This window comes from Hyperoodon ampullatus, assembly GCF_949752795.1.
Source record: "Hyperoodon ampullatus genome assembly, chromosome: 8".
Classification (NCBI taxonomy): Eukaryota; Metazoa; Chordata; class Mammalia; order Artiodactyla; family Ziphiidae; genus Hyperoodon; species Hyperoodon ampullatus.
In genome coordinates, this window is record NC_136921.1 from 88,619,457 (window position 1) to 88,644,194 (window position 24,738).

General features: G+C 33.6%; 1 protein-coding gene across 1 annotated transcript in view; it reads right to left on the bottom strand.

The window, feature by feature from the left end:
* Positions 1-3,756: 3,756 nt before the first annotated feature.
* Positions 3,757-24,738, bottom strand: part of SP3 (Sp3 transcription factor) — a gene marked incomplete at both ends in the record, with an annotated part of 60,265 nt that continues 39,283 nt past the window's right edge. Inside the window, 3 exons of the mRNA XM_079710704.1 lie at positions 3,757-4,073; positions 6,472-6,668; positions 12,063-12,255. Of these exons, the coding sequence (XP_079566830.1) occupies positions 3,757-4,073; positions 6,472-6,668; positions 12,063-12,255 (707 nt within the window). The remainder of the gene's footprint in view (positions 4,074-6,471; positions 6,669-12,062; positions 12,256-24,738) is intronic.

Here is a 24,738-nt window from a genome sequence, read left to right on the forward strand (position 1 = left end):
CACTCATGGCAAAAAGTTTTAAAAACAAATTGTTCTCTTACACTGAAAACAATTCTTGTCCACCTAACATAATTAAAACTGAAAACCAAATCGTCTACTAGGGGAGCATGACTAACAATATTTTAAAACCAAATGTTATTATTAATAACCCCACATTTCAAACAATATTGAATACAATAAAAATTTTAATAGAACAAAAACTTCGAAATCATGAGTTAAGTCAGTAATAGGATCCTTACTACAATTAAGATACTAAAGGGATGCTTGCTCTATTTAGAGTGATTCTAACCGAGGAATGTTTATCAGAGCCACTTGAGGAGCTGTTAAAAATACATACAGTTGACCCCTGAACAACATGGGGGTTAATCCACATATAACTAGGGCCCTCACTATGCCTGATTCATCCACATCTGTGAACTCAACCAACCAGACTGTACAGCACTGCAGTATTTACCCCTAAAAAAACAGCCGCGTTTAAGCAGACACCCCGCAGTTCAAACCCACCGCCATTCACGGGTCACATGTGTATATTCTCCATCTCCAGAAATGCAGATTTAGGTCAAGAACGAAGCTAGGCCTGTGGACATTTTTAAATGGCCCCAGCGTTTTCTGATGAACAATACTGGCTAAGAACTATTTTCTATGAAATATGTTTGACATGCCTTCAAATTACATGTACATGTATTTTTACTATTTAAGCGTTTTCACTATTCTGAAATAAGCATCGTCATTATTTTGCCCAAAGTTACTTACAGGGCACCTGACCTTTTGCAATAGGTGTATGTCTTTAAAACTTTATTAATTAAATAATTACTTTTAATTTAATAAAGTAATTTAATTACTTTTCAAAGGCATTAAGTCTCAATCAACAGGAAATAAAATTTTCTTAAGTGTTTATTTTCTTTAAATTGAGGTATGGAGTATAGACACCTAGTCCACTAGATGAGTATGTTCTGATAATCAGGAATTATTTGTATGTAAATATACTGAATATGCACTAACTCTAGCCTTTACAAAAATAAAGCAATTGCCAAAAACACCTTATTGAAGAATATACTTACACTAAGAAATATTATACCCATACACAATACTAATAGATTTTATAACTAGAAAAAAATTACTTCAGGGTAATTCTTCAAATATTAAGTTTCTAGAGTATATTCAACATTTTTTCAATAAAAATCAAGAAGTATTTAAAATCACCTTGGTTAAGGATGAACACTAACTTTCATTTCTTTGTTAGGTAAAGATCCAAAATTCACAGGTATATTCCAGGTGGGCACTCAAAAAAATCTAAAAACTTATTTAAATAATATTTAAGACTACTTACTAGCTTCATTGCATTCATGTTCTAAGAACTGATAAAATTTGCTTGGAAACTCATGGATCAAAAACTCTCTATAAGCTTACTATAAATTTTCAATATTAAAAACAGCTCTACTATCGCACTCTAAAATTTTAATCTCCTGACTTAACAGGTGTTTTTGCAATCCTCTTCACACAACCTAAATAATTTTTTAAATTCTAGAAATTATTTACAGGAGTTTGAAGATTCAAATTCTAACCATTAATTTCTATGATTCCAAGTAATACTTCCTATTTCACGTCACAAGCTTAAGTCTCACATGAGAAAAACTTTGTGTTTATATGTGTATCTAGCGTTGTCCTATGTGTTCAAAGATATTACTGACAGTATCAGATTGGGCCTGGAAAACAGACAATGGAGACCTTTAACCCCACTGTATACATGTAGAAAGTAATTGGATTTTTTATTTTAAAATATCTAAAATAGTTATATTAATATCCTGTTAATTTTTCCTTCCCTCTTACCCTGCCTTTATGATTAGACATATATAAATTCAAAAACATAACCCTTTCAAATAACTCTTGCCATGGTTACCAAAGCTTGTCTTATGCTATCATTTTCAAGAATCTTCATGTAAACTCAAGTTTTTGATAAATCAAAATATCCTGCATTGCTTTAACAGGGGAAACAAACAAAGGAAAAACAAGGTTTGCAAAATGGATTGATAAAATTCTAATGAATCAATGTGGGCTAAAAGATTTTTTTCAAAAGTTCTATTTAACAAGTTCATTTTTAGGCAAAAAAACAGTAATCTGCTAGAGCCTCTACTCTTCCCTTTTTAAGTAAATATACCTGTTTACAATAATCTCAGCGTCTGAAATCAAGAATCTGCAAATAAAATGCTAAGAAAAATAAACCACACTGATTTTCTTACCCCATACCACTGCAATTATTTTAAATGCATAGGAATACAACAAACTCAAAAGAAAAAAAAATAGTGTTTTATTAACTACCACACTGTTATAATACACTTTAAACGTACAATAAGGTAGCCTTTAAATTTGAGGTGGTCTTAAGAATAACAAATGAACAGAATCCCAAATTTTTGAAATAAGTGAACTGCTGCAGTTATAGGCATACATTTTGGAAAATTGTATAGCTCTTACAAGACCAGCAATGAAACTTTATTTTGTACATTTTTTAATAATTGAAAATATAAACAATAATTAAAAAATAAAAAGAAAATACAGCATAATAAAAAACATACATTTCTCAATTAAATGTACTGGATACATATAAATTTTAAGGGAAAAAGCAAAAAAGGAAAATGGTTGATATTTAAGTGCAGACTGACTACCTAGACCAAAAACAAAACAAACAAACAAAAAAGACTTAAAAAAATATCATAAAACCTCTAGTTCTCTATGACTAATATCCATATGGTTGGAGTATCGTCACTATGGAAGTGATTTTGTTATGTTTGCATATGTTATACTTTACTGGTAATTTACATGATGGCTTTTAAGGCCCTGGCAGACATGTGGTTTTTGGAAACAAGATTGGATTCAAAAAAAAAAAAAAAAAAAAAAAAAAAAAAAAAAAATCACTGCTAAGACGCAATAACACCTTATTTTTTTGGTCCTCCAATACTCAAGAAAAGGGATAATTCACTATAACATTTTCTTACCACCCAAATGCCTCAACCTATACATTTTAAACTTTTTTTAAACATTGGTTATATTGCCCAACTTCATTATTGAAAGAATATTAACAAGACATTATTTTGGCAAATTAAATCTTAAACATGGCTTTTCAACAGGATTTAAAAGGTGACTATCCCTAGAGTTCCATGTTAAAATGTAGTTTTCAAAATCTTACAAGAGTAATGCTTAAAATATTGTACATAGTTAACCTAATTAAAATAATTAGCTTCAAAATGACAAATTGATAAGCTAAGTAAAGCCTACACTATGTAACATTTGCTTGGAAACTTGATTTGTCAGTTATGCATAATAAAAATTCCAGTCATCAAGAAAATTACAAAAATTTTTTTTATCATAACATGATTTCTTTCACCCACCAACTTTTTTTTTTATCTTACAATAGATAAATACCAACATGTTCTCATTTTTACACTAAACCACACAGGATTGATGCATTTGGTTAGACTACCATTCGCATTGTTAAATTCAATTTTCTCTTTATATAACTTGGTAAAATTTCATTTCTTCTAGATTCCAAAAGTACCTACAAAACCCATGCAATTTTACCATTTTTAATATACTATGGAGTATCATACAAAGTAAGGCATTTCAGTGTCATGTATAACCAAGTTACTGTCAATCCAAAAATTTTTGCACATCAATAAAAAGATATCTAAGAACTTAGGAACAATGTTCTTCTCACTACTGTATAAAAATAACCACGATGAATAAGTATTTGTGTAATATTTACTCCATTGTCTCATTTCCAGAAACTGTGACAAGCTGTAAAGGTATTTCAGTGTTGGTAAGGATATCTTGATTGCTGGTGGTGGAAGTATTAACAGTTCCTATCCCTGAAACAGAACCTTGTTGAATATTTGCAAGGATAAGTGTTGTTCCTCCTGCAGTAATCAAAGTATCATCTCGTGCAGCTTCCACAGATGCCAGCACTGTACTGCTAGAGTGAATACCTTTTTTATTCTGATGTGTTTTAATATGTTTGGCAAGGTGATCACTTCTCATAAAGCGTTTTGAACATTCTGGACAAACAAATTTCTTCTCACCTGTTGAAGAAATTAAGTTACTTAGTCTTTTAAATTTAACATTAATAGACTCATCATTCCCTGAGAAAGAAACTAAGCCAACACTGACAGGGACAGGGAGCAGAATTCAATTAGAACTATATTAGTTTCATGAGCTGTGCCTGCAAGAGCTCTCTCATAGAATATTTTTCCTCAAAATAAATCTGTCACATTTCTGGATGAAAAGCAATCTTCAAACTTATTATACACTGATATTCAGATAAGAATTTAATACCTCAACTATGCTAATAGTTTTGAAACATGTTACAAAATACCAGCTTAAAAACGACTATCTGTAGCATACTTCTCTAAAGAAAAATACACTGTTTTAAGCTATATTTAAGGTATTATTAACATGTCAGATCCCTGATACTCAACCTTCAACTCTTAAATGCGAATGCAAGTAACTACACAGAGTACTTCTAGATTAAAGCCAAGACACAAGCTTGAAGTCTAATAAAGACTGAGTAGTCCCAAGAATAATGGAGATGGCCAGCTGACCTGATTTCAGCTGGAATAATCAAGAGCAAGCCTAATAAATCATGATGTTAAAAGTTAATAAGACTCTATGATGCCTAAATTTATTTCCCAGCATAAATAAAATACTTTTTTTAAACACAAAAGACAGACAGAACTTCTATTATGTTGAAGACCTACTATGTAAGACAATTAGTAGAAGATAAGGCAAAAGGCCAACCTACAAGGAATCTAAGGAGAACTCAATCAATAGACAAATCCAGTATTTTCTTAATTTATTTTCTTCAAAATGTCTTTCTTACCTATCTCTTGTTCCAGCACCTCTCCTCTCAGTAGGTCCTGATCAGACCTCATGCCTGAACTATATTACAGTGGCACACTAGTCTCTCCCTTTCCAATCCAACAAATCAATGCCAGATAAATCTTCCTTAAATACCAAATTTTATTACAGTACAAAACTTCACCACTGTACTAAGTGGTATGGGAATGCAAGAGTAACCTGCAGATAACTAAACAGTTTAGACTCTCCATTACCTAACTTCCAATGACTTCTATAACATGGTTCAATCCTATGTAACAGAAATGTGTTAAATAAAATCTCACCTTCACTCATGACAAATGATCTCTCACTTCTTCTATTCATATACACTATTCTGTTCTTCTGGGAAGGTATTTCCCAAAGCTTCTCTTGGAACATTAGTCGACATACTCCATGGCAAAATGGCACAATGAGAGGTTGCCACTACCTCCCCCAACTTGGAGATGTACAGTGCTCATTAACATTCTATTGAAGGTCCTAAGAGGCATTCCTTGAAGGTACTTGTATAGTAACCCTCTTTAACACAGTGTTACCTACACTTATTTGATCACAGACCTTTTTTCCCTTTTACATTATTTCTTTTTATATCCTGCTGATCAAATTCCACTGAGGAAAATTCTATTACAGGGCCATCTTAAGGTCTACCCCAGCCCAATGCTCAAAAATGCCTTACTATCCCAGCAATAATGATCTCTGCCTCCAAGCACACTTTATCTACTTTCTTATATTATCCATTGCAGTTTCAAACAGGTTAAGCTCATCTGTCTACCTACCTGATGAGACAGAAAAATGAGTAGAGCATGTAACATAATACTACATACTTCATGGGTTATTTTATATATTTAGATCTAAGAGACTTCAAAATCCATATCGTCCACCGTTTCACCATAGTTCTTTCTTCTAAGCTCTCTAAACTTTGTAAATGCATTATATATCTTTCAATTCTTCAGTATTGAGCATAGACTGATGAACACCTTGATCATTACATGGCAGTAGAAGAAAAATATCTGTATATGTTATATTAAGTTAGAATTCAATTTGGGTCATTCCTAGGTCCATTTCATGTAACAACCACACAACGTTATGTGTTAAAAACAATTAAATCAAAGAGTCTTCACATCAACAATGCCTTGGTTATTCCTCAGTGAAATATCTTTTGCTTACCTCACACATATTAAAACAAGAGAAAGGGTGAAATGCCTGAATTTATCAGAGGAAAAGGAATTATTCTTTATTACAGTGTTAAGGAGGAAGAAGATAATGATCAAGAGTAAAAGCACACAACTAATTTAAAACATTAACGTAATTAACAATGATGAGATAAATGTGGCTTAAGACACTGACTAATATGAAAACAAAAGCTAACCAAAGTCTGCATAAAATAAAACATTAATTTATAAGATAAGCCATACTGGCTTGTTTGGAATTCGTGTTTTTAAATTGGTGTTACTGAAGATAGAAATTTGATGTAATTGGTCATATTTTAAAAGATTCAGTTCAGTAAGGTATACTTAAAAAAAAAATTTCAAGGTAGTATGTAGCCTCACAATTAATTTTTGTCTGTTAAAAGTAAATATTAGTAACCTGTATGTGTTCTTCTGTGCCTCTGTAATTCATCACTTCGAGTAAATCTTTTACCACAGAACATCCAGTTACAAATAAAAGGGCGCTCCCCAGAATGCCAACGCAGATGAGCTCTCAGATGTGAGGTCTTCCCATAGACTTTACCACATCCTGGTATATGACAAATGTGTTGCTTCTTTTTCCCAAGATTGGTACCTCTAAAAAACACACACAGAATAATATATACTTATATGAAAATATTCAAATGGACATTAACACTCATATCATACTCCCCATGTTGAATTTCAAATAGAAGACATTATCACCGTGAGGTCAATCAGAAACCAAGACCATTTAAAATCAATTTAAAGAAAAATTAGTAAGTTTTACATATTCATTTTACTCCACAACTAATGTGAGTGTTGTCCAAATGTAAATATGCTCAAGAAATATATAATTTAAAAGAACATTTCATACATAAAGAGTATATAGTAAAGTTATTTATTATTCGGTCAGAACCATTCCCAAATTCTATGCATAGGCCCAACCAATTAAATTAGTTGTACGGGAAACTAAATGGCCTATTCAGTCATGATGTCAGCTAATTTAAAAAGTAAATAAACCAACAATAAATGCATAACTAATCATAGGTACAATTAAGGCACCTTAAGAAGACTTTAAATTAAGATGATATAAGCGTTATTTATTCACATATTTGTATGGCCGCACCCTGAATATACACTGACTTGGAGAAAATCAGAGAAAAAAAATCTAGACAAAGCTATTGTCTTAGATCCCTAGAACTACATGAAATAAATTAAAATTATCTTTACAGTTAAAATTCCCTATTAACCATGCAAAGATACTCAAAATTATAAATCAGAGAGATAATAAAATGCAGTTTCTCCACATTGCAAAATTTGACATCTGTTATATTTCAGTATTTGATACCAAGAACAGGGTTTAGAAGATATGTGCTTATTAGATGGGTGAACACAGGTATCTTAGCCTAAGCAAGAAGAAAACTTTTTTGATTCCAGAACTGATATTCAAATCATATTAAACACTATAGAAGATGTTATTACTCAACCTCAAAAAAAAGAAAAAGGCTAGTTACTGAATAAAAACAAATGAGTTTATAAAAAAAACATGACATTTTAGACTCATCAACTGTCAAAATCATATTATATAAACTTTGCAGTTTCTCTGAGATTACAAAAAGGTACATTTAAGACCCCCCCAACTTCCCCTCCTCCCACAATCTCACAGTCTAGGTACAGCCTGTAAACCTCCATAAGCCTGCAAATCCTCCTGTATATAATATACCTATCGTTTTTCAAATTTTACTGGAAAAATGCATATTTCCCCACATTTATATTTTAATGTACTCACACTCAGTAGCATGTGAAATTGCCATAGGACAAACAGTGCTAAACGGTGCAGTGCTGGCTGTTAGATGCCATAGGTGTTCTGAACAGGGAGACATCAATGTGGGCTCCAGTAGTTAGAGAAGGCTTCGTGGAGGAGGTGGGTAGGATTTAGATAGAAAGGAGGGAAGGCATTCCAGGCAGAGGAATAGCATAAGTAAAGACAAGGAGGAGTCATGCTGTTGTCTCAAGGGCAAGGATGTCATAATCTAACACAATTCTAGTTTCTGCTCCAGTCCACCCCCAATTTCTACAACTCTCTTCAAAGAGCCGAGTTGAGTGAAACAGGTTTTGCTGGCTCACCTGCAATGCCAAAGTCTTAACCAAAGCCAATAATATTTCCATTTAATTTAGCTTTTTAAATTTGTTTTATTCTTAAATGGCCCTAAGAAAAAGAGCAATGTCTGTGGCTATTGGTGTACAAACCGATTTTACATATTGTGTTCACCATAGCAATTTCACAGAGAACCCAATTCAGTTCACTCTACACTCGTAACTTCTTGCCTCTCTTCTAATCCTAACACTCAGGTGAATCAATGTGCTTTTATAAATTCAAAAGTGTTATTTTACTAACTTAGCAAAATTTAGCTTTGAGAGCACGAACAAAGCACAAGACTATAACAAATTACAGCAACAAATATGAGTTCCCAAAGAACCAAAAATCCAGGGAGAGTTGTTTTCATCAATTGAATTATAAGGAAACAAGACATACTCGTTGTCTGAAAATGGGACAGGCAACTAAGAAAAAAAAAAATGGAGACGGGGCACACAAAAATATACAATATAAGGGAAAAAGTCCAATACTGAGGTCCAACTTTTTATTTAAAAAAATTTTTTTTACTCAAGATAAGATCTAGATATGCCAGATATGGATTTATGGCATGTGATGTGAAGGAAGAGAACTGAAGTGAAATTTATCAACAAACTTCAAGTAGTAAAAGATTACTGTAAGTTTTCCTCTTGATTTATATAGGTACACCACTAATATCTATTACATGATCTTAAAAAACTAACAATTTTAAGTTCATTTTCTTGACTGCTTAAACTTGCTCCCAAAATTTTAATAATGCAAAGACAGAGTGATACAATAAATAAAGCTAAATTCTGAGTAGAGGGATTAAGAAAAGTTAAGTAAATTGAGTCTTTTGTTTGGGACAGGAGAAACGGAACACAAACTGAAAGGCTAACAGGGAAGAAAACAGATTTTACAAATTAACTTAATTTTTTAAAAAATGGATAGAGATTGTCTAAACCACACAAAACCTATATAAAAATAACGCCTTTAGAATTTATTTTACTTTATAAAATTGTCTCTTCCACTAGAGTATAAAATTTCTGAAGTCTGGTTCTGCTTAATAAATATTGGATAAATGTCCAAATGAATAGTTTTTAAATATTTAATTATATTTTACACCTTGCTCTAAAAGGTAAAAAAATAAAATTTAGTTCTCTAAAGATGCCACTTTATACATACTATTATTTTTTTAAAAGAATACTGCTGTGGAAAGAAAGGCTAATATTCTAAAATGTATAAAGTGCCACCTCCCTCACCTTTGCAGAACAGGATTTACTGTATGTTATGCTTCTATTAATTAGATGCAGCAACTGTCAATGATACAATTGTGCCTATCATGAGTATATTAGTTGAATTTTGTTCAAATGAGCTCTAAGAAACAACAGTTGTTTTTCTTAAGAACTTCAATTTTAATTGTTAGAATAAGTTATTAAAAAATGAACTCACAAAAGTTCTGGAAAAATATGAGTATTTTTATAATCCTCAGTTTAAGGAAGACTTTTAATAGCATGATAATAATGCATCTCAACTAAAAATGTTGTACTTAAAAAAAGGTTTGCAAGCTTTAAGTGAGAACTTTCTTTACTTGTGTAAATAAATGCATTTTGCAAACCACTGACAAAGTTGAAAGACAATGTAAAACTGGAAAAAAATATGTGCACATATGACAAATTAACAGATTCACAAAAGACAAAGAAATAATTCACAAAAGAAATTCTGAAATGGTAAAATAACACAACCAAAAATGTTCAATCTAATAAAGTAACAAAAATATACTGAATAAAACAATAGTGTGGTATTACTTTACATCTCTCAGACTTTAAAAGGTTTTTAAAAATTATAAAATCCATTGTTGGCAAGGGTGTGGGAAAACAGATACTCTCATACACCACTGATGGAGTATAAATTGATACAACCTTTCTAGCAGACAATTCCCTTTGATAAAACAATTCCACCACTGCCAACTTATAATGATGAAATAATCAGATGTGCAAAGATATATGTGTAAGAATTAGAATTTCAACAATAAACTCCCAAAAAAGTTGTTAAATTCTTACACATCCATACAATAGAATACTATACAGTCATAAAAAATTGATACAAACTCTATGTACACTTGGAAATATGATCACAAAAATTTTCAAAAGAAAAACAGACACGTAAAAACGGTGAGAGTAAAGTCTGGAAGGATATATACAAAAATGTTACAACAGTCATCTTGAAGTAGGGTAGAAGTTTGGTATTCTTTTAAAACTCCTCTATATTTCTGAATTTTTATGAGCATGTATTAATTTAATAAAAATAATTTTAAAAGATTTTCAATTTAAAGAAAAGAATAAGCAAAACACAGGCAGGCCTTGACCCTCAGTTAGATTTGACTTTCATGAACAATTTATCTTGAAAGTGCCCGTAAAAATGAGAGTAAATTTCAGAAAAGTTGTCTAACCAGAATTCCACACTAACTTATTTAAATTGACCAAAACATTTCAAAGAATAAGTAAAACTTCAAACAAGTGAATAATTACCAGTAGGAAATACAAATGCCTAAGGAAGGATCAGATGGAGAAGAAGCAAATTCACCTGGGAGGCAGTACAGTGCAGTGGTTAAGGCCTTGGTAAGAAACTGGGTCCAAATCCCAGCTGTGTATGCTGTAAAGAATCATTCAACTTCTCCATGCCTCACTTATAAGACCATCTCGAACACAGTAAGCTCTCAGTATTAACAGTTACTAGTCATTACTATCATTGTGAATGGGCTGGCCAATGTACAAATCAACTCAAAGGCAGAGAGGCTCTATTAGATCAAGTTCATTAACTGCATTAACAAGGTTTTTTTTTTTGTTTTTTTTTTTCTGGTCTACTTAAATAGTTCATTTCTGAGAGAGTTATATTAAGGTCTTTCACTATGACTAGAGGATATGGTTATGTCTTCAGAGTTCTATCAGTTTTTGCTCTATATATTTCAAAGTTGTGGTGAAAAGATACCATGGCTATTAAATCTTCTTGGTGAAAACTTCATATTATTAAGAAATATATCCCCATCTATCCATTTGATATTTTCATCTTAATCTTACCATGTCCAAGTTTCCTTTTTGTTAACATTTGCCTAATAACTCTTTTCCATCCCTTTATTTTCAACATTCCTGCACCAATCTGAGATGTTCCTTATAATCAATATAAGGCTGGACTTTATGTCTTTTAAATATGATCTGAGAGTCAATCTCTTGATTATTAAGCTTAATCCATCCACATTTAATATAATTACTGATCTGTTTTGAGTTTATTCCTGTCATGTTATTATTTCTTAATGTTTATTTCTGAAAACACTGAATGGAAATATTACAGTTCCACTTTTTAAAAAATTCCATCATTAAGGCTTATTATTCATTTCTATTGAAAATGGAAAATACTTATGCTTTATTAACAATTTCTGAACTTGTTTTATATTATATAACTGCTATTCTCAAGCTAAGAATCAACTTGTTTTTATATTTATTTTTATTGGAGTACAGTTGCTTTACAATGTTGTGTTAGTTTCTACTGTACAGAAGAAATCAACTTTTTAATCAGTATTTAGGCAAATCCATTGCTGGTTTGCAAACACACTAATATCCAATATGGGCCTGTTAAATGGCACCTTACTATACTTTTTTGTTTTTTTAAGTAAACTAAGTAATTTTAGGTTTTTTTTTTAAAAAGGCATTTAGAACTGAAAATTTGATTTCACACATTTTGTTCTCTTTTTCTGCCACACTCATATAGACAAACACACAAGATGATCATGTAATGAATAATTTCCCTTAGTTAAGTGACATGGCATGCAGCATTTCAAAAATTAGGGTGATGATATTAACAGTCTAAAAAGAAAAGTATGTTTCATGTGTGCATACCTCCCACCACCTTCTTTACAGTTGGGACAGGTGCAAGCTACCCTTCGAAGTCTTTTTCCTTCTTGATGTTGTTGGTCCCCTTCTTCATCTACCACCTGTACTCTTAAATGTGTTAGATCATTGGTATTCAATGTAGAATCACCACTGAGCTGCCACTCTTCAGGATCAGGTTCTTCTTCCTTGATCCTAATATCTAAAGAAGAAAACAAATACAGATGAGAAGCAGCCCACTGGCCCAAAAAGATAGCATGAAATCTGAGCCTCTCTAAGGTAAAATGAATAAATACTATGTAAAAATAAAAAATCATCTCTTTGTGGAGCACAATCATCGCTCCTTGTTGTGGATTATTCTTTTAAAACAATCTATTTTCTTCTAAATGTCAGAGATTAAGCCAAAAAGAGAATAAAGCCACCATGAGAGCTTGCTTTTTAAAATTCATTAAGAAAGCCAATTTCTTTTGAGCAAGCTGAGTCATAAAACAATCTGAAACTTCAGTTATAATTGTTCAAATAGTCAATAAATCAGTGGTCAACTCAGAATAGAACAAATTCTAATGCCTTAAACCTCTTTTTTACAGCCTGTATCAATTATGCATATTTGTAGGTACTATGGGAGTGCAAAATGTAGGTCCTATGGGAATGAAATTATGCCTATCTGTAGGTACAATGAAATTATTACTCATAAACTTAAGTTTTAAAGTCAATCCTTACTAAAAATCTATAATGGCCACAACCACAATATTTTCAATGAGCTTTATTATAAACCAGACTGGGAAACAAAATGAGCATGGAATGGTGAGGAAGAGTGGATATGGCAGGAAGTTACATCGTTCTGTCAGCATAGCCAATCATCTTTCTTTATATCAATAATGATATAACATCATTTCCTATGTGAAACTAAGAGGTTTTTTCAACTAAGAAAACTAATTTAAAAAAAAAGAAAGAAAACAATACATGAGTGCTAGCTTTGGCAGCACATATACTAAGATTGGAAGGATAGAGAGAAAATTAGCATGGCCCCTGTGCAAAGATGACAAACAAATTCATGAAGCATTCCACATTTTTACAATTTGTATGGCAACACAAAAGACCCCGAAGAGCCAAAACAATCTTGAGAAAGAAAAACGGAGCTGGAGGAATCAGGCTCCCCGACTTCAGACTATACTACAAAGGTACAGTAATCAAGACAGTATGGTACTGGCACAAAAACAGACATATTGATCAATGGAACAAGACAGAAAGTCCAGAGATAAACCCACACACCTGTGGTCAACTACTCTATGACAAAGAAGGCAAGAATATACAATGGAGAAAAGACAGTCTCTTCAATAAGTGGCACTGGGAAAACTGGACAGCTACCTGTAAAAGAATGAAATTAGAACACGCCCTAACACCACAGACAAAAATAAACTCAAAATGGATTAAAGACCTAAATATAAGACCAGACACTATAAAACTCTTAGAGGAAAACATAGGAAAAACACTCTTTGACACAAATCACAGCAAGATCTTCTTTGGCCCACCTCCTAGAGTACTGAAAATAAAAACAGAAATAAACAAATGGGACCTAATGAAACTTAAAAGCTTTTGCACAGCAAAGAAAACCATAAACAAGATGAAAAGACACCCTTCAGAATGGGAGAAAATGTTTTGCAAATGAAGCAACCAACAAGGGATTAGTCTCCACAATATACAAACAGCTCATGCACTCAATATCAAAAAAACAAACAGCCTAATCAAAAAATGGGCAGAAAACCTAAATAGACATTTCTCCAAAGAAGACATACAGATGGCCAAGAGACACAAGAAAGATGCTCAACATCACTAATTATTAGAGAAATGCAGATCAAAACTGGTCAGAACGGCCATCATCAAAAAATCTATAAACACTAAATGCTGGAGAGGTTGTGGAGAAAAGGGAACTCTCTTGCACTGTTTGGTGGGAATGTAAACTGATACAGCCACTATGGAGAACAGTATGGAGGTTCCTTAAAAAACTAAAAATAGAACTACCATATGACCCAGCAATCCCACTACTGGGCATATACCCAGAGAAAACCATAATTCAAAAAGACACATGCACCCCAATGTTCACTGCAGCACTATTTACAATAGTCAGGACATGGAAGCAACCTAAATGCCCATCGACAGACAAATGGATAAAGAAGATGCGGCACATATATACAATGGAATATTACTCAGCCATAAAAAGGAACAAAACTGGGTCATTTGTAGAGGCGTGGATGGACCTAGAGTCTGTCATACAGAATGAAGTAAGTCAGAAAGGGAAAAACAAATACTGTATATTAACACATATATGTGGAATCTAGAAAAATGGTACAGATGAACCTACTTGCAGGTCAGGAATAGAGATGCAGACATAGAGAACGAACGTGTGGACACGGTGGGTAAGTGGTAAGGGAGGGTGGGATGAACTGGGAGATCAGAACTGACATATACATACACACTACCATGTGTAAAACAGACAGCTAGTGGGAACCGCTGTATAGCACAGGGAGCTCAGCTTGGTGCTCTGTGGTGACCTAGACGGGTGGGATTGGGGGGGGGAGGGAGGTCCAAGAGGGAGGGGATGTATGTCTACATACGGCTGATTCCCTTCATTGTACAGCAGAGACTAACACAACATTTAAGCAACTATACCCCAATAAAAAAAAATAAAAATGAAAACAAAAAAACCCACAATACATGATTTAGAACACTGAATATAATCATCTTTGATAAAACCTAAATTCCTACACATTTTTATTTTGATTTATGTAAACTAAAAATCATAATGGACATTTATTTTAGATTTATACCAGTCACTAATAATTGGAGCCAAAAATAGCCTAAAAAAATCAAATGTGCCCTAACAGCTCCTGAATTTATACTAATGAAAAGTAGAATGTACAACCAAGAAAAATGCCTCTAACAGTTTAAAATTAATTTATTTTATCAGAAAAACTACAACTAAGAATCAAGGGGGGAAATGGGAAAAGAGGGCACTCTGGCCTGGGCAACAGGGTAGATGGTGGTACCATTTACTGCAATAGGAAACACTGGAGAAGGTTCAGGTGGAGGTAAAGAAGGACAGTTAATGAATTCAAGGTTGTTGGTCACGGAGTCTGAACAGCTTGTGAGACAAAACAGTAAAAAAGCTGGATCTACACAGATGGAGTGCATCCAAAGTAGTAGGTTAGATCATTCAAGGACTATGAGTAGAATGAGAAGAGAAAGTAGCCTATGAGGAATGCAGACATTTAAGGAACAGGCAGAAGAGGATGAACCTGTGAAGGAAAGGCGTACCCAGAAAAACGTGCTACATTAAAGAAAGGAAAAGTGGTCAACATCAAATACTGCAGAAAAATCAAGAAAGAAACTAAGAAAATGGGCAAGAAGTGAAAAAGTGTTTAATAACAAGTACAGATTTGTTTTTTAAAATGTCTGGCTTGAGAGGGAGTCAGAAACATGACACTACAGGCTAAAGGGGACCAAAAAAGAGAGTCTGGGGGAGGAAGTGTTTTGTTCTTTGTTTGAAGACAGGAAAGACTTGAACATGTGTAAATGTTCATGAGAAAGATCCACTATAGAGGGAGAGACTGAAAACACAAGAATAAAGTCCCTAAGAAGTCAGGAGGGGATGATGATCCATAGCACTTACAGGCTTAACTGCTGGAGCACAGCCACCTCTTCCTCTATTACATGAGGGAAGAAAAGATACAGGCACATTCATTCATTCAATAAGTGATTAGCTACTATGTGCCATGAACTGTGCTAGACCCCAGAGGCAGAGAGAATTTGATGCCTAGAAATTAAGGGGAAATGGTTTCTATTTCCTCAGTGAAAGGATGAAGAATTAGATATGTATAAAATTCATCCAAACACACAACATAAATGAGTATTGACTTCTGTTCCTTTATAATCAGGTGTCCGCCTGCATCATTATGACAAGACATTTAAATATACGCACAAATACTGCATAGTATTAGCTTTTTTACAAGTTAAATAAAAGACAGCATATGGATATCACATATCCAGAGTTGGATAAATTTTAAGTCCATAAAATGAGGAATTTTGTCAGATGTTTTTAAAGCTACTTCATCTTACATTATTTGTGACAAGACAGCAAGGAAAAAGGACAGAATAATATTAAGAGCATATAAAGGAGTCTAGAGAGAGAGAAGATTTAAAGAAATCGTAGAGAATAAATAAAGCAACTGATGAGAGAGGGCAAGAATGAAATACAACCTGACTGAGGGGATAACGATATTACAGGTCATTCCTATTCCTACTGCTAATTCTCTTACTGTAACCTACAAAATATCTTTAAAGAGTGTGTCATGGCCATGGATACTTAACTTAGTTCTCTTTCTTACTGAATTCCAATAAAACAAAGGCACATAGAACATAACATGTCCAAACTAACACATCTTGTCCACTCACCAAACCTTCTCCTGCTTCCCCCTTTATTGATAATTACAAGCCACCTAATTGCTCAAACCATCAATTTCAGGTGAGTCCTGTCAGTCCATTCCCAGCCTCTCATGTCTCTCTTCTGCCAATCCAACTTCTACAGAGCTTCCAGAATCTTCTTCCTAAATACAAAATCTAATAGCATCACTTTCCTGATTCATTACCTGCACTAATTCTCTGTTTTCTACAGTATTAAGTACTAACTTGCTAACTTGGTACTCAAGAACCTTCTCAATCTGGTCGCAACTGCTCTTCCAACTTCACTATTAAAATACTGAAATTCTCATCATTGTCAGAACCCATGTCCTTTCTCAAAGTCACACCCGTAAGTATGTACCTCTCTTGCCTGGACTGTTTTCTAGCTCTCTTCCTTTTTCATGTAACTAACCTCTACTTATCCTTCAAGTTAAGTTCAAATGTCATCTCCCTTATACATGCTTATGGTAGAATTAATTCTACTTACTGGCTCATACATCCCTTTAGATAATAAATGCTTCACTCAAAAGTGCTCAGAAAATACAATCTGACTAAACGAACAAACCCTTCCTTAAGGAGGAACTTCCAGTCTAGGTAATAATCTACCTGGAAAACTCTGCCCTCTACTTCTCTATGCTCCTTCTATCTGCAAATAATACGTATAGAGAAGATTTTAAAAATTTAATTTTATCTCAAATGGATACTTAATTTTCCAGCATCACTTACTGAAAACAAAAAAAGAGTCAGTTCATACGGACAGGACCACAAAGTGCTCATTAAAGACAATAAATTATTTGCCCAAAAAGTGTTATACCCAATTTTCAATCATTTTTCTTGCTCATACACATCTGGGGTATTTTAGAATCTTAATCATAAATTTCACCCATCTAGTAAATCTTAAATAATTCCTCTTTGCCAACTTGCATTATCAATTTAATACAGACACCTTAAAAACAGGTCTTCAGTACTAGGCAGTCAAGTTTGTATCTTCCTCTATATCTTAGTGTAGATAATAGCAAAATATTTTTTACCATGCTGTATTAGTGTCCTACATGGTACCTAGTTATTCTTAGAAATCTACTGTTTACAAAGCTCAGGAGAAGGGGAAGTAATACCCATCAAAATGGCCCACAGAAGTATGAAAAGGTACTTAATATTATTAGATATCAGGAAAATTAAAATTAAAATCATAGTGAAATATCCTACACATCCACCAAGATGGCTAAAACTTTTTAACAGGTCACCTGTTAGCAAAGTAATAGAGCAACTGAAACTCTCCCACACTGCTGGTGGGTGTGTAAATCAGTATAACAACTTTGGAAATCTTCTGACCGTATCTTTTAAAGATGAACCTATGTATACCCTGTAACAGAAGCAATTTCACTCCAACGGAAAGGCATATACACATGACACCAAAAGTATAGAAATTCATCCTAAACTGGAAGTAACTCATATATCAACTAGTGTTGGAATAGAAAAATCATAATATATTCATTCATACAGTGGAATATGTTAAAACAATGAAAATTAACAACTTACATGCAACAGGAACATCACAGACATAATTTTAAACAAAAGAAGGCACACACACTCTCTCTTACATATAATACCTATATCTATAGAGAGACAGATATACCATTTAAATAAAGCTCAAAGCAACAGGAAACACTACTATACAGTGACTGCATACCTTTACGAGGCGTAATGACTGGGTACAGGGAGATTGAGGAACTGCTGGCAATATCTTATTTCTTGATCCAGGTGGTAATTTTTCCTATGTGTTCGTTTTATAAAAATTCATCAAGTTACACACCTATGATTTGTACATTTTTCTGAGTGTATATTATACTTTGAAAGATCATTCTAAATAAAAAATTTTTAAGTAATCTATAGGAGATTACTTAGGGAATTTGTTAAAGACAGTCAATCAGTGTTTGTTGTGGTTTCATCTCTAGTTCCTGTATAACCAACTAGCCCCTTCTCCCACCACTGGAATTAAAAACAAAAACATAAATAAACAAACAAACAAAACCTTAAGATGACTGGGCTCCCAGCAAAGTATTGCACTGGATCTGAACCCAGGCATTTGGATTTCGGAGCCTGCACTCTTAAGCACTAGTCCATACAAAATTAATAAACCCCTCGTTACGATAACACAGTAGCAAGACTAATAACTTAATCACATTTTATTTCTCATTTGAATTTCCAGTGTCTTAAACGCATGACAATACACTTCCATATTCAGTAAGTAATTATTAAGAATCTACTGGATATCAGGCACTGTGCTATGGGACAAAGAATTAAAGGGAAAAAAAGAGAAAAGGAAAAAAAATGTCTAAGGGATTTTACTGTAGAAGAATAAAGTCATAATCAAAAGAAAAAAAAAGATGATTGTGCTCCAAAAATTAAGTCAATTTGAAGTTTGGGACATAATGTTATTCTCTACAAATATGTGAGTGATTACAATATGCCAGTCACTGTTCTAGGTTCTAAGGATAAAAGTTAACAACAGTTAAGCTCATGTCTTTATCAAGTTTCCTTTTTAGTGGGCAAAGACAGAACAAATAATCGAGTAAATATGGCTGACCCTTGAACAGTGCAGAGTTAGGAGTGCCATTGTGTAACTTGTAGTTCTCCCTCCGTATACATCTGCTGATTCAACCAACTGCAGATCGTGTAATACTGTTGTATTTACTACTGAAAAAACTCTGCGTGTAAATGGATTTGAGCAGTTCAAACCCATGTTCAAGGGTCAACTGTACACAGCATTTTGTGTGGTGGTTAACTGTTATGGGAATAAAGTGAGGTAAGGATAGACAGAAAGTGAAAGGAGAGAAGTACTTGCTGTTTTAAATAAGTGGCCAGAAAAAGCTTTGCTAATACGGTGACATTTGACCCTGAAGGAGGCAAAGGAGCAAGAAGGTGGGGGAAAGTATTCCAGGTAGAAGGAAGAGCAAGGTGGATGTATGCTTGGTGTGTTCAGAGAAATGCAAGAAGGCCTGTGTGGCTAGAAAGAAATGAATGTGAAAGAAGAATAGTAAGTGACAAGATAACAGAGATAAAAATATAAAGGTGGGATAAGATTATATATGATGTTATACATTGTGTACTACCTTGTAGGCCACTAAAAGTTTCCATTTTATTCAGTGAGTGAAGCCACTGAGAGTAGAGGGGTGATATAGTGGCATAAAACTAGTTGTTAATGAGGAAGTGGTAAGGAATGGTCAGAATCAGGAAATACTTTGTACGTAGAGTCAAAGACATTTGCTAACAGATTTGATAACAGGGTTTTATGTGAGGTGTGAGAACAAGGAGTTAAATATAACTCCAAGGTTTTAGTCCTGAGCAACTAAAAAGATGGAGTTGCCATTAACTGAAACAGAGTGGGGGTAGAAAAAATTATGGGAGAGGGGTGCCATTCAGGGGTCCATTTTTGGATATGAAAGTTTTGAAGTACCTATGAAATACCCAAATGATCATGTTGATTAGGCAGCTGACGGATCTGGAGTTCAAACAGAAGTATGGCCCACAGATATAAATTTGGGCATCGTCAACATTTATAGTTGGTTACTGAGAGTCACACCTGGAGTGGAGTATATATATATATATATATAGAGAGAGAGAGAGAGAGAGAGAGAGAGAGAGAGAGAGAGAAAGAAACCCTAGGCACTTCAAAGCTGACAGAGATTTAAAAAAAAAAAAAAAAAAGCCAGTGAGACAGGAGGAAGCTGGTATCCAAAAGCCAAGTGAAGAAATCATTGCAAGAAGAAAATAATCAAAGATGTCAAATGCTTGTCAGTCAAGTAAAATGAGGATTGAGAAATGACTTTTGGATGTAACAATGTGGTAATATCTTGACAAGAGCTGTTCCAATAGAGAAGTGAGAATACAACCCTGCCCAGAGTACATTCAAGAAAATGGAAGGAAATGAACAAGAAACAAGTATATACAAGTCTTTCCAAGAGTTCTGCAGGGAAAGCAAGCATTATAAAAAGGGCACTGAAGGTCCTAAACTAGCCCACAAGGGTAGATTTAACACATACACTACCTGAAATAGTATAAACTAACCTTTATTTTCAGTAACACTACCTGTATGATATACACTAGTAATATAAAAATGAATATGCTTAATTAAACTTGACTTTTGGTACTTAAGGAATAACAAGTTTTAAAACGCAAGAAAAAAATGTAAGCAATGGAAACAAATTCTCAAGGACATTTGAGTATACATTTAAGAACTTTATAAACTAACAGCACTGGTTTTTGATTATATCTATTCTCTACCTCAAAATGCTTAAATGTCCACTTCATCTGGCCTGGTATATGACTGACAGTATCTTTGTGCCATAGTTATAGTTGTTTTCAAGGCCTACCCCAATAAAACAAGTTTGTGAAAGGGATACATAAATGAAAATTTTTTTTCCCCAATTTCCTGCACACCTCGGTAAGAGCTAAAGGAAAAGAGAGAGAAACAGAGACTTCAAATGCTGAAAAAAATACACACACAGTATGGTTACAAAGATAAGACTAATTTTCTTGTATAGCCAATGGACAAACACAAAATAATAGAAAGGTATTATTTTAACATGTCATTAATACACTTTAAGTAGAGGAATACCAAAACAGTAGAGACTGGCGTACGGAAGTGTGGTGGTGCGGGTGTAGATGGATCCAACTTCCCACAGACACCACTATACAGCACTGATGACTTCAAAGAGTTTGGCTGTTTTTGTGGATGAGGAAGAGGATGAAGCCAGTGGTCTCCAAATCTTCTTGATTGCTCGACACTATTAGTAAAGTTGTGAACATGCACCCCGTAAATGTGTTTATTAAGTATACATAAGTAATACACTATTCTAACTGATTATTAAACATTATAAAACACAAATAGTTATAGAAGATAAACAAATGTATTGTTAACTGCGATAGCTCAATATTAGATAATGTCACAACAATATTTAGGTAAGATTCAGTGTTATCAATAGCAGATGGAAACTACCATTTTCAGTGATACTTGCATTTCTTTTCTATTCAATCCATGGTTTCTTTACATGAATATTAAAGCCACTTGTCCACTCTGAAGAACATTCAGTTAAAACCAAAAATACAATTCCATTTAATCCAAGCATATCCAAGTACATATAAACAGCAATATGCAGCAGCATGCTAAAAGCAACAAGAAGTGGGCAAGTGAGTAGGCTTATCATATGTAACACAAACACAAATGACATGGAATTAGTGAAGGCACCAGTGGCAATCTGTATAATCAATATTAGTTAAGCATTAATAACTCTGGGCATGTTTAGATTTTCTATTAAAAATATTACCAGAAGAAAATGTTAAATGCTCCCTCCTGAGACTATTTGCTACTTATTTGTCAATAGAGCTTATTGAATATTTAAGATAAATTATTTACTGGTTTATCAAGTCTGAAACATGCATATTTAATTTAAATAACACTAGATAAATATGAATTACAGTACTATTGATAAAATGAGACATTCTCCTTTATCAATAGCGTATCATTAGGATTTTGTTGTTCTTATCAAAGGCTTTCATGTTCTCCGCCTTCAATTTTTAAAGTACTGATGAAATTACTTCATTTGATTCTGAAAGTTAATTTTACTTACTTTTCTTTAATCAGTTTCACCTGCTATAAAAATCACCTAAACAGAATTACAGGATAATCCTACAAGATCTCGTATATTATTTAATTACATTTTCACGTTCATAACTATTTAGATTCCTATGGACATTTCAGAGCTACCAAGTCTTTTTTTCTAGTTTTTCTTTCAATGGGATAGTTCTAAACTATAGACATGGAATCCTAAAAATATAAGTTCACTAATCTGATCAAAAGAGGTTAACACTTTAGGGGAAGGTTTTAAAACCAAATTTTATTTCTTTAACAAATACAAACTTTATATATATAAAATCTCTGCTCTAACATGAAGCAATCTCTTTCCCATAAACCCTATCTCCTTAGATTTGGATCATTACTCTTCTATCACTGCTCCCTTCCCCCTCCCCCACTTAAATTTAATCTTTTATTTCATCTCTACTAATCTTTTTCAAATCCAACCCCCTTCTATTTTTTTTTTTACAGCAGTTTCCCAAATTATTTTCAAACCTTTTCTACCCAACTGGAGATTATACATTAATAGGAGTATTCTTCCTAGTAAATCTAAACAATACAAGCTTTTGTAAGATACACACAGATATAAACATAACTGGAAATGACTGATTTTCTAATATGCCTTACAGAAGACCTCATTTTATAGACATACCACAAATATATGAGAAAGACTATGACCTGCAATTAATACACTGTGAACAGTGAAATACTAACTTCACTTTAATCTGAAGTACTAAATACGTTACTGTTAAAGAAACAGTGTTCAATACCGTATGCTAACGCATATATATGGAATTTTTAGAAGCTGTACGCATGAACCTAGTGGCAAGGCAGGAATAAAGACGCAGACATAGAGAACGGACTTGAGGGCACCCTGGGGGTGGGGTGGGGGAGGAAGCTGGGATGAAGTGAGAGAGCAGCACTGACATATATACACTACCAAATGTAAAATGGATGGCTAGTGGGAAGATGCTTCACAGCACAAGGAGATCAACTTGATGCTTTGTGACAACCTAGAGGGATGGGATAGGGAGGCTTAAGAGGGAGGGGATATGGGGATATATGTATACATATAGCTGATTCCCTTTGTTGTACAGCAGCAACTAACACAGCATTGTAAAGCATTTATACTCCAATAAAGAAGTGAAAAAAAAAAGGAACAGTGTTCTACTCTATGATGACGATAACATAAGATTTACTAATTGTTGGACACCATTACAAGCACGTAACATACACTGACTTACTTCATACTCCCAACTACCCTAAGGTTTTAGTCATACTTTTCTCCCAACTTTCTAGATGAGAAAACAAAGAGGTTAAGTCATTTGCCTGAAGTCACACAGCTAAAAAGTGGTGGAGCCAGGACATAAGACAGAGAATTATGCAAAACTGTATTATAAACATTGCTAAAAATCAGTTCCCTCGCTTTTGAAAATGTCCGTACCTAGCACCACCCCTCCATCCAAATACTGGCAACCCTACGGTGGTCACTATAATAATTTGGGGAAAACTGGGATGGGAAACATTACCTGTGTGTAACTTTGCAAAGTCTGAGACCTCTGAGGTACAGCACAATGTAGGGCAGATGTCAAGGGCCCGACAACATCTTATTCAAAGAATCCATGTCCTTAGAGAACAGACTTGTGATTGCCAAGAGGGAGGAGGTATGGGGGAGGGATGGATTGGGAGTCTGGGATTAGCAGATGCAAACCATTATATACAGAATGGATAAACAACAAGGTCCTACTGTATAGCACAGGGAATGGTATTCAATATCCTGTAATACACCATAATGGAAAATAATTTTTAAAAGAATGTATATATATATATATAAATGAATCACTTTGCTGTACAGCAGAAATTAACACAACACTGTGAATCAACTATACTTCAATAAAAAAACCAAACCAAACCAAACAAAACAAATCAGTTCCCTCCCAGGGCTAGTTCCCAGGAATAGCAGTCTAGCCTCCTTACATATGAATATGTGGTTTTAATTCTAGTTTGTTCAAATCAGTGCGACCTAAAAAATCTGGGGACGATAAAGAAAATGTATATACATACAATGAAATATTGTGCAGCCTTAAAAAGGAAATCTTGTCATGTGCTACAACATGGATGAACTTTGAGAACATTACACTAAGTGAAATAAGCCAATCACAAAAGGACAAATGCTCTATGAGTCTACTAATATGAAGTATCTAAAGTAGACAAAATCATAAAACAGAATGTAGAATGGTGGTTGCCAAGGGCTAGAAAGAGGAAAGAAGGGGAATGGATACAGATTTTCAGTTTTTCAATATGTAAAGTTCTACAGCCTGTTGCACAACAGTGTGAATATATTTAACACTACTGAACTATACACTTAAAATGGTTAAAATGGTAAATTTAATGTTATGTTTTTTACTATAATTTTTAAAAATCTGGGAAAATCTCCCCTGTTACTTCCCACTCCCAGAGATGACTTATGTTAGGAATCTTACAGATAAAATCTTCAATGTCACAGATAAGAAGTTCAAATTAACTATGAAGGATACACATCAATATATTACTGCAAACAGTACTCTTCTTTGCTAAGATTCATCCCTTCCT